The following is a 12,126-nucleotide window of genomic DNA, read 5'->3' on the forward strand; positions in this document are numbered from 1 at the left end:
ACCAGGAGGAGTTGAAACTTCCTTTTTTCCATCACTCCTTGATTTGGGCAAGCTGATTTGGGGTTCCTTATCTGCAACTTTCCGCGAACGGATGCGTTTTCGTTTCCGTGCAGAACCTTCCGGAAAACTGAAAGAAACTCCCTCCTCAGCCAAGTCAGAGTCAGACTCGTCATCAGACAAAACAGCAAAGGGATTTTTGTCGTTGGTTGATGGTGTGGCTGTTTTTAGCATTGCTGCAAAAGACTGCCTGGAACGCTCCTTAAGAGAGCGTTCTAGTTTCTCCCCGCGTTGTTTGTACGCCGGGCACGATGAGAGACCGTGAGGAGTTCCCTTACAGTACACGCATTTTGGTGCAGTGACTGTGCAGGCGCCATCCTCGTGCTTCTCCCCGCATTTAGAACAGCGTGCCTTGCTGCCACAGTGAGAGGCCGTATGTCCCAACTGTTTGCAGTTTTGGCAGTTCATGACCCGAGGAACAAACAAACGCACAGGTAGCCGAAGTTTTCCCAACTCGATGTAGTGAGGAAGGGCTGAACCAGAAAAGGTCACTCGAAACGAGTCTGTGGGGGTAAAGCTCTTTTTACCCTCGCTGAAAGATACTGAGTTCAGCTTCTGGACTTCCAGTATCTCAACCGTGGGAAGCAAGGGGTTTTTGAAACGGCCAACCGCTTGCTTCGCCAAGATCTCGGGGGTCAGACTCGCTTCGGTGACCACACCTTCGATCTCCACATTACGAGCTGGGATGTACACTCTATACTCGAGTGTAAAGAGCTGGGAGGCAGCAATCTCGTTAGCTTGTTTCAGGTTAGAGACGACAACGCGAAGTTTATTGTACCTCACCTAACCATTTGATGTTGCCAGCTTTATTTGTAACTCACACAATCGCGCACGCCGAGACGAACTTGGAATGCGTAGGCATTATTTTCATTTTCTTCTGTCGTTTAGCTTTTTATCATCATCGTACTGCAGAAGTATTCACTGTTTTTGTTGTGCTTTACATCATCAGCAGCGAGTGTTACGTTTTGCTTGTGAACAGCGATCATTACTGGTGATTGCTATTTGCCATGGCTCTACCTCGCACTGCGTGACAAAATGTTCTGTCAGCGATAGTCGGTTGATGCCAATGACGTTTATATAAGGTCTGGGCCAAAGGGCTTATTGGTGTTAGTGAAATGTGCAAATGTTTAGTGGTGTTCGTATTTTATTGCAATGTTTATCTTTTTACACGAAACAGCTGTTGGCAGTGACGTATTTCTATCTGTTCTCAGTATGTTGGCAGTGACGTATATCCATCTGTTCGCAGATGTTCAGCAATGTTTACAACATTTTTGCTTCTAACACCAGCAAGCTGCCTGTTGGCCCAGACCTTATATAAATGTCATTGGGTTGATGCGTTGACGAGTGTCAAGTGAGTGTCATGATAGTTTACATCACTGGCTAGTACTCGATTAATCAGTTTTCGGAAAACACGTGAGTGAAACAAATGTTTTTTTTTTTTTTTAAGTGATTGATGACAATAAAAACATAAGAATATATCAATAATTTTCCAGGATGCTATGCTGGTGTTAGATTGAATTAGATTAGATTATATATCTTTGGAACCTTATGTCCGATCGAAATAACATTCAAAAGCGTTCTAAGAGATCCAAAAACACACAAACTGGAACTTGTTTGATTCAAATTAGTTTAGTCATCGCCAAGAAAATCAAGTGAGTTGCACACACTCATACACACATACGGATATTTTGCGATCTACTCGAGCTGAGTCGATTGATATATGACATTTGACCCTGATGTGTTTGTCAAGTGTTATTATAGTTAATTTTTGTTTTAGATTTCTCAAATTATTTGAGCTTCCCTACGTGAAAATATGAGATTGAACATTGTAACGGTAGACATTTTCATTAGATCATATTTTTGTTACTTGTTCTTATTTATTTTCAAATATCCATTCTTGAATTAATTTATAATATTAACTTCAATGGACTTAAGTTAAGATAAATGAAACGAATTGTAGTTTGCAACAGTTGCCTACGCGTAAAGAGGTTAGCGAAAACGTATTGCTTGCGTAGCTTCTCCGAAGAGTTTCACTATTCGTGTTTTTAGTTACTCGGATAGAGAAAACCGAATGGGATAGTTCTGAAAGTTGTTAGCAGAATAAGGGAACAAGATAGACAGACCGAGCTCGATTGAAGAGGGAAAGAGATACTTTATTTGATCTTTCACGATCGTGACTAACAGAATCCGTTGAACTTCCATTTCCGGCCATCATGCCTTGGGACTTTTCTGAGGATAATCAGTAATCGCCTCTTTCACTTTGATCCTGACTGTGATAGAAGAAGGGCGCGAATCCATAGTTTGTTCCACGGTGTGACTAGTTAGTAGTAGGAAAACGTGAAGTGTAGTAGGAAACGGCAATTGCCCCTCCTTTTATAAATATGATTTTCATTTCGACATTTACAATATAACGATATAAAATAAACAAATAAAATAAAATAACTTCATTTCATAATATAAGAAAACCTTTTACTGCGTCAATTCCTTTGAGATGGTGCCTGAAACTTGCTTCACAAAGGTGCATGAAGGGACAAACTTCAATGAAATTTTTTGCATAAAAAAAAATTCTGGTGTAATTTTTTTTTTCAAGGTGGCTCATGGAGGGTTAAAACAAGAGGGCAAATATAAGGTTCAAAAAATTAAGCTTCGTGGTGGTAAATCGAAGAAAAAGCTTTTTGGTGAATATTTCTGGTGTAAATATATCATCAAGGTAGTGCATGGAGGGACTTATCAAAATGAATAACTCTGGTGGAAACATTGAATCACGCTAAAAATTTGGAGGTGCAAATTTAACTGAAAATTTCTGGTGGAAAATTCGCAACACTGTGGTGAATGTAAAAGCAAGGTTTATTCATTTTACTGCATGAAAAGGCAAAGCCTGAAAATTGCACCACAAAGATGCATGGTGAAACAAACTTCACTGACAATTTTTGGTGCTCCGTTCTGGTGAATGGAGAAGCATTTTTTATTGAAAATTTCTGGTGCATAATTGGCATCGCCGTGATAAATGAAATTAAAGAAGATTTTGGTGGAAAACTTGCACTGGTAACTGAAGGCACAAGCTTTATTAAAAATTAGCTATAAACTAGAACCTCCATTTACGAACCAAAACGGGGGTTCGTAAATCGAATTAGTGCGTAAAAAAAACTTCGTTATTTGATTTTTTTTTTTAAGGCTTTATTAAAGAGATTTTTAGCCTTAGGCTAGTTCATATCTAACTCGTTATTTGGGATTTACTTCGTAAAAAGAGGTTTTTGAAAATATTGTCAAATACCCCACAATATGTGTATTTTTGGAATCGGAGTGACGTGTAGGGACCGGATATCGATGTCTGACGCCATTTCGAAATCCAAGGTGGCGACTTCCGGTTACAGAAAAATTGGCAAATACCACCACGTCTGCACCGTTCTAGTAAACGGATGGGCAAGCTTTTCGGAAAAAAATTGGTCTTAAATTTGCATCCTTCTGCTGAACAGAGCTACAAACTTTAATAATAATTTCTGGTGTAAAATTGCACCATTCTGATGATTGGAGGGAAGCTGATTTACAGAACATTCTCAAAATATGAAAATAGGGGCAAGCTTTATTTGGTGGAAAACCTGCATCATTCTGATGATAGGAGAAGCACCGTAAATTTTCAATACACTGAAACCTCCGTTTACGAAGTCTTTTTTTACGCAGTATTCAATTTACGTCCCTCGTTTTACGAAGTAAATCCCAAATAACGAGTTTTTTTTTACGAAGTAAATTCCAAATAACAATCTGCACCGTTCTAGTGAACGGATGGGCAAGCCTTTCGGAAAAATTTTGGTCTTAAATTTGCATCCTTCTGCTGAACAGAGATACAAACTTTAATAATAATTTCTGGTGTAAAATTGCACCATTCTGATGATTGGAGGGAAGCTGATTTACAGAACATTCTCAAAATATGAAAATAGGGGCAAGCTTTATTTGGTAGAAAACCTGCAACATTCTGATGATAGGAGAAGCAAACTATATTGAAAATATCTGGTGGAAAATGAAAAAAGGAAATCTGCACCTATCAGAAGATTGGAGAAGCAATTTTTATTGAACATTAACGGTGAAGAATTTGCATCGTTCTGGTCAGTTGAAATTGAATGGGGGCAAGTTTGTATTGAAAATTTCTGGTGTAAGATTTGCAACAATCTGCTACATGGAGGGGCAAGCTGAATTAAAAATTCATTATGTGAAAATTGCACAGTTCTGGTGAATGGAGGGGCAAGCTTTATTGAAAATTTCTGGTAGAAAAACTACAACGTTTTGGTGAATGGACGGACAACTTAAACTTGACTTCCGAGAAGAACCTCAAGGGTATTTAATTCTGAGGTTTTCTGGGGATGATTCCATGAAAATTCTGCGAATAATTTATAGTGAATCCTGCAGATAGTTCTTAGATAATTTCGAAAAGAATACCGAGAGAATCAAATTTTGAATGAAATTCCAAAGGGATGTTGGGGAAAATTTCAAAGAAATTCCGAGGATAATTTCAAGCTCATTTTGGGAAAAATTTCTTGAGAATACAGAGGAAATTCTTCTGAAACTTTAGGGGAATTTCAGTTCCAAGGTGTTCTGAGAAAAAAAAAGTTCTAAGATATTCCGAAAAGTACCTCAAGGATATTAAATTCCTAGGACAGTTCCAAAATATTTCTGGGGAGATTTCTAAGAAAATTCTGCGGATAATTTCTAGTGCATCATGCAGATAGTTCCAAGATAATTTTTGAGTGAAATTCCAAAGGGATTTTAAGCAAAATTTCAAGCGAATTCCGAGGATAATTTCTAGAAACGGGAAAGCATTTCTGAAGGAATTTCAGTTATAAGGTGTTCTGAGAAAAAAATCATGAGGAGTTCTAAATATAATTCCAGAGGACTTCTGAGATGAATTTCAAAAGAGCTATTGGGAGAGTTCTACAAAATCCGAGAAGAACCTAAAGGATATTGAATTCTGATGACAGTTCCAAAGGATTTCTGGGAAGTATTCCAAGAAAATTTAGCGGGTAATTTCTAGTGAATACTGTAGATAGTTCCAATAAAATTCCAAAAAGAATACCGAGAAAATTTGAAAAAATTAAAACTCTAATTTTCGCTGAAAATGGCCAAGTTTAACGTACTCACAACGGCAATAGTAAAGTGTAACTACAACAACATATAAGGGCTAAAAAAACTTTGACATAGCCAAAAATAAACTGTAACGATGCCTTCAAAATATACAAAAACGTACTGCACAAAATTTCAGAAAAGTAAAAGAGGATACCAGTACCTTGAAGAATATATTTTCTTTGGTTTATATTTTTAACCTCTAAAGAAGAGTATGACTTAAAACATTATTACAACATTTTTCTATCAAAATATTAATCGAACTGTGACTTTAACTTCCAAGAAATCATAGAAACTTTAAAAACTATTTTTAATGTTACTCTGGATTTTCAAAGCCAATTATTCACAAAAACATTATGCTGCCGATCTTTTCGGGCGATCCAAGTTGTCCGATTCCTACAGGTTTCCGAAATTGGAAGAAAGCGACCGAGCTGCTGGACAAACACAATGGCAATGATACCCATGTTGGTAGTATGGAAGCGTGGAAGAATTTCAAAACCAGGAAGGGTATCGACGAAGAACTGGACCACCAAAAAACAGCTATGATTGCTGCTAGAGATACAAAGCGGCTACAGAATCGCTCTATAATGGAAAGTTTCATCGATATTGTGCGCATACTTTGCAAAGGTGGCCGACCACTTCGTGGACATTCGGAAGGAGCGGAAAGTGTGTCACACAGTTGGTGGCTAACTACGATCCTGTGCTGGAAAAACACTTGGTGGAAGGTGCCAAAAATAGCCAGTACACAAGTACCGTATTCAAAATGACATGATTACGCCGTTGCACAATGTAATGACGAACCGATCTTCATCGATATCGTCGATGGGATTAAATTGCCAATTTCTGGCTGTCTGAAAGTAGTTTGCATTGAAGAAGATGAACCACCACCGGAGCGAAAAATAAATAAAATTAGCTAGATTGAACAGTAGGGAAATAGTGGGAGGTGAACAGCACTATACACCACGCACTTTGGAGTCCTCCCCATCCCAGATTAAATGAACCATAGATAAAAAATTGCCCCTCCTTAACAAGATTCCTGTGCATGCTAGGGCTGTGGTTTTTAGTTTCCAGGAAAAGCAGAAATTTAATGTATCCCCTGAATGTAACGTTTTACAGTCTGGGAGGAAATCAATAATACTCAATATTTTAGTTCTTCTTTAGTCTCTTCAGTTTTCTGGACTGACATTGAATATAAAAAGGTAGATTGATCAGTTTTGTGACATAATTTCACTTCATAGCAATACCTCTGGTACAAATAGACTGATATTGATAAAAACCCCAAACCACTTTACAAACTTTATGAAACCGCTTGGATTCAAATCATCTCATCCATCTCCTAGGAAAATAAATTACAGTTCTCAGTTCAGCAATTGTGTACGAAATAGATAAAAAAAAATCTCAACGCTATTCCATTGAACAACTTTACAACTATCAATCAATATTCTTTAACCAAACATTCAGCAACAGTGTAGAAAACATAATCGAACTTAAACAACCCCCATTTGTAAATCCACTGTATCCAACGGAGAAGCCGATAAATTACGTGTCACCGGCCAGGTAATTCCACACTTGATATGGGTCGCTCGGTTCGTCGACGACCAACCGGATGGGCGATGGCTCTAGTTTACCCCATCTATGGTTGAATATTAGCGAGGCAGTGATAGAGAGCGACTTGTTCCGGCGGTTGGCACAGTCCGGAACTCGTGACGAAACTTGTGTTAGCTCAAAACTCACCTACCTACAACCTAGCCTTAGCGTCCGGAAAAGGTCAAGGAAAACTTCCAGCTTTCCTTGCTCACAACGTAAATGGCAGTGGTGTGACTGCAGAATGTCTGCCATCGGTTCATGACAAGGGTATTTAATTTTGCTGTTCATGTTTTACATTATGCGGGGATTTCTGCACTGTATCTATATATAGTTGCCCCCCTGTCAGTGGTGGCGTGTTGCATCTTAGATGAGATGGAACGAGAGAAGGTTGATGGTGAAGATTTTCTGCTCAATTGGTTTTCGTTGCATTTGATTTCGGTGTGTGAGGTTGGGATCTGAGGGATGTCGGACCAGGTAAGAACGGGAATAGAAAGTTTATAGCCCGTGGAGACGAGGACGACGTCGGTGATTGGTGTTTGATTATTTTGAACTAACTTTCTCTGTTCGGATTTGGGGATAAAGTTGCGCTTGTGATGTTGACAGGGGAATTAATTAGAATTTTCGACCCTTCGTTTATTTGGTCAGCAGCAGGTGGTTTAGGGTTGATTGCGATTTTTTTTTTTATAAAAAATCTAAAATCAAGTTCGAAGATATTCAGATGTGTTCAAAGAATGAAAACTGAAATGAACGCCAGTCAGAACTGAGCTCGTATTCGCTTAATATATTCCGATATGCACTTTCTCCAGCTCCAGTCAGAGACTGCATGTTAAAGTTTCGTCTGGCACCGATTGACAAAAATACCCAGGAAGAAACTGTTCTCATGAGAAAATCAAAAATAGCACCCATAGATAGAAAAAAATCGAGGAAATAAGGATAGAAAGAAAACGAATTTCCGATAAAATTTCGAACAAATGTCACAACGTCCCGTCCTTCCAGCTGGTACAAATTACTGGAAGGATCGGATCCAAAGACCCAAAAGAGAAACGGGACCAAGTCAAACGATTCGAACCATTCTGGAGTCAAAATCGATTTCATATTCTGATGGCAGTCGATTGCGTATATTTTTGGGCACAAAAAATAAGTGAAATCGTTTCAACCTCAGTCGAAAAGGGAGCAATCTGTTTTTGCCATCCAGCTGGGGCAAACAAAAAATGTTCGTTCGGTCGGTCGATCGAGTGCCATAGGCGTTGCGGAACTGTTAAGGTAGGGTGTTACCGCAGACAGGAAAAACACTTCAACGATCAAATGCAATCAAACCGCAGAGTTAATTTGTTCAGATGAGGTGGGGCAATTTCGATGCAAATTGAAGAGTGAGTGTAAAAGTAGCATCGACCGTTCGATGATGCTGTAATAGCATGTAGAGTCAAATAGTAGTTTCAACATAAGAGAACATTGCTGAGCTGTCTCTTGCATAAGAGCACCTTGGAACATCGTTTAAGACCCCTTTATAGCCTAACAGTAGGCTGGGGCTTATTTTTTTTAAATCGTTCGGGTACATGTTTTCCCATGTGGAAAATTATTACTTACTTACTTATCCTGGTCCGACATCCCTCAGGATTGCACATGCATCACAATGTTACGCCAATTCACTCGGTCCGTGGCTGCTTGTCTCCAATTTGTTGACCGTCCCACACTTCCAAGATCCTGCTCCACTTGGTCTAACCACCTTGCTCGCTGTGCTCCTCTTTGTCTTGTACCGGCAGGATTCGAGGCAAACACCATTTTTGCACGATTGTTGTCCGGCATTCTTAAAACGTGTCCCGCCCATCGTACCCGTCCAGCTTTCGCAACTTTCTGGATACAAGGTTCGCCATAGAGTTGCGCCAGTTCGTGGTTCATCCTTCGCCTCCATACACCGTTCTCACATACCCCGCCAAAGATGGTCCTAAGCACTCGTCGTTGGAAAACACCCAGTGCTTGCAGGTCCTCCTCAAGCATCGTCCACGTCTCGTGCCCGTAGAGAACTACCAGTCTTATCAGCGTCTTGTACATGGTACATTTAGTACGGAGGTGAAGTTTATCCGACCTCAGGGTCTTGTGGAGTCCGTAGTAAGCACAATTTTCGGCAATAATACGTGGACGAATTTCTCTGATGCAGTTCCTATCCGACGTCACCAATGATCCGAAGTACACAAATTCATCCACCACCTCGAGCTCATCTCCGTCGAGTCACGCTTCTGCCTATGCGAGCCCTGTCCCGCTCGGTTCCTCCAGCTAACAGATACTTTGTCTTCGACGTATTCGCCTTTAATCCAACCTTCTCTGCTTCACATTTCAGCCTGGTGTACTGCTCCGCCACGGCCTGAAACGTTTTTCCGACAATGTCCACGTCGTCAGCGAAGCAGATAAACTGGCTGGACTAATTGAAGATCGTGCCCCGCATGTTAAAGCCCGCACGTTTCATAACACCTTCTAGCGCAATGTTGAACAGGAGGCAGGAAAGACCATCGCCTTGTCGAAGTCCTTTGGGAGTTTCAAACGAGTCCGATAACGCACCCGATATCTTCACGCAGCACTGTACACCATCCATCAGCCCTGATCAGTCTGGTCAGCTTCCCGGGAAAACCATTCTCGTCCATAATCTTCCATAGCTCTTCACGGTCAATAGTATCAGCCTTGAAATCGATGAATAGGTGGTGCGTAGGGACTTGATATTCACGACATTTTGGAGGATCTGGGAAAACACTTTGTAGGCCGCGTTAAGAATAGTAATCGCTCGATAGTTCTCACATTCTAGTTTTTGGCTTTTTTATATACTGGGCATTTTACTCCCTCTTTCCATTTATCCGGTAGCTGTTCTGTATCCCAGATCCTGACTATCAGTCGGTGCAGACAAGTGGCCAACTTATCCGGGCCCATTTTGAAAAGTTCCGCTCCGATACCATCTTTCCCAGCTGCTTTGTTGTTCTTAAGCTGTCGGATAGCATCCTTAACTTCACCTATCGTGGGAGCTGGCATGTCCCCCTTATCCGCTGTACTGACGAAGCCATTCCTCATGCCGCCTTGGTCCTCCACCTCTGCGCCGTTCAGATGTTCATCGTAGTGCTGCTTCCACCTTTTAATCACCTCACGTTCGTCCGTTAAGATACCCCCTTCGTTATCTCGACACATTTCGGCTCACGGCACAAAGCCTTGGCGGGATGCGTTGAGGTTCTTGTAGAACTTGTGTGTTTCTTGAAAACGATACAGCTGCTCCATTTCTTCTCCAGCTCTTCCAGGCGGTGCTTCTTATCCCGGAAAAGATGGGTTTGCTGTTTTCGCTTCTGTTTATATCGCTCCACATTATGACGGGTTCCTTACTGCAGCATCGCCGCCCACGCTGCGTTCTTCTCGTCCAAAACTGTCTGACACTCTTCGTCGAACCAATCGTTCCGTCGATTCCGCTCCACGAACCCAACGGCGCCTTCAACAGCACTGTTAATGGCTGCCTTCACGTTGCTCCAGCAGTCCTCAAGAGAGGCTTCGGTGAGCTCTCCCTCATCCGGCAACGCTGCGTCGAGGCATTGCACGTACTCAGTTACGACATCGGGCAGCTTCAGTCGCTCCATATTGTACCGTGGCGGGCGTCGGTACCGAATGTTGTTGGCAACGGAAAGTTTTTGGCGCACCTTGACCATTAGAAGGTAGTGGTCCGAATTGATATTTGCGCCGCGATAGGTCCTGACGTCGATAATGTCCGAGAAGTGCCTTCCGTCGATCAAAACGTGGTCGATTTGCGATGCTGTCTGCTGCGGGGATCTCCAGGAGTACCGATATGGGAGACTATGCTGGAAGTAGGTACTACGTATGGCCATGTTCTTAGAGGCGGCGAAATCGATGAGTCTAAGGCCGTTGGCGTTTGTTAATAGGTGAGCGCTGAACTTTCCTATAACCGGTCTGAATTCCTCCTCCTGGCCGACCTGAGCGTTAATATCTCCGATGACGATTTTGACGTCATGGCTTGGGCAGCTGTCGTATTCCCGTTCCAGCTGCGCGTAAAAAGCGTCTTTATCAGCATCGTCACTTCCTAAGTGAGGGCTGTGCACGTTGATTATGCTGACATTGAAGAAACGGCCTTTGATCCTCAACTTGCACATACTGCTATCGATTGGCCACCACGCAATCACGCGCTTCTGCATTTCGCCCATCACGATGAAAGCTGTACCCAGCTCATGTGTATTGCCGCAGCTCTGGTAGATGGTATAACCATCCCTATACATATGTATCGACGATCCCTTCCAGCAAACCTCCTGCAGTGCTACAATGTCGAACTTGCGGACCCTCAATAGATCGGAAAGAATGCGGGTACTTCCCAAGAAATTGAGAGACTTGCAGTTCCATGTTCCGAGTTTCCAATCGTTAGTTCGTTTCCGTTGCTTGGGTCTATGCCGATTGTTCCGGTCCGTATTTACATTGCTTGTTTTTTTTTTTACGGCTGGCTTGTAGGGCCTGCACCAACCCCCATTGTCTCGCCGGGGGATCATCGTGCACAGCACTGTTTAGAGACCCACGCTGGCACCAGGACGTTGATCAGCCGCTCCTAACATGGTGAACAGACGCCGTTTTGAGCCGCACCTCCATGGTGGACAGACGCTCCAAGACTGCACTCTCAGGAGAGAGGAGTCCCCCCCTTCCCTGTCAGCATACGACCAAGGTCCCACCGGGGTTGGTTACCCGATCTTCCCTATGGTTACTCGTACCCCAGCCAGCACCGCGGGGAGGTAGGGATAGGAGTTACTGGACAAGAGGCTAAGGACCGCCGAGGAATATTTTTTTCATTTTACGATATCCTTCTCTCCTGCCTGGCATAGTGATGTTTCCGCATATGGACTTATGCTTACATTTTTATATAGGGTTAACTACTCCATTTTCAGCTTATTAAGCACAACTCTCACTTAGTCTTTCTTAATCTAGCATAGTTTGGCTTCCAAATTTATTTACCTTTCCGTGCGTACCGTAATATTTGATAACGAGAAACCAATCTTTAAGATATTGTTAAAAGTCTAACACTGCTTCTTGACGCCAAACTCGGCCTACGGATTCTAAACTCGGCCTAACGCATTGAAACGCCATTGAAACGCCAATGAATTCACTTCGGCCTATCGGATGAAGATAAAAATTTATTCGGTCGGAGCGCTTCTTTTGTTTTTGGGAATAATGGGTGCAAACATTCATATCACGCGTTTTCATTGACTTCATTCGGTAGCTTATTAACTGAAGTATCGTACCAAACGCATAATTGACTTGGTAACTTGTTGTCGATAAATGGGCGATTAGGCCGAAGTAGTTCTCTATCCTATCTAAATTAGTATCCATGCGGTGATTGAC

General features: G+C 42.0%; 1 protein-coding gene across 1 annotated transcript in view; it reads right to left on the reverse strand.

Moving 5' to 3' along the window:
* The window catches only part of LOC135697345 (uncharacterized), a 50,745-nt gene extending 40,378 nt beyond the window's left edge, over positions 1–10,367 (reverse strand). The window contains exon 1 of the mRNA XM_065216990.1: positions 10,183–10,367. Within this exon, the coding sequence (XP_065073062.1) occupies positions 10,183–10,367 (185 nt within the window). The remainder of the gene's footprint in view (positions 1–10,182) is intronic.
* Between the last annotated feature and the right edge of the window lie 1,759 nt (positions 10,368–12,126).

Source organism: Ochlerotatus camptorhynchus, unplaced genomic scaffold (genome assembly GCF_037179485.1).
Source record: "Ochlerotatus camptorhynchus isolate MF236.1 unplaced genomic scaffold, CSIRO-AGI_Acam_v1.1 ptg000002l, whole genome shotgun sequence".
NCBI classification, from domain to species: Eukaryota; Metazoa; Arthropoda; class Insecta; order Diptera; family Culicidae; genus Ochlerotatus; species Ochlerotatus camptorhynchus.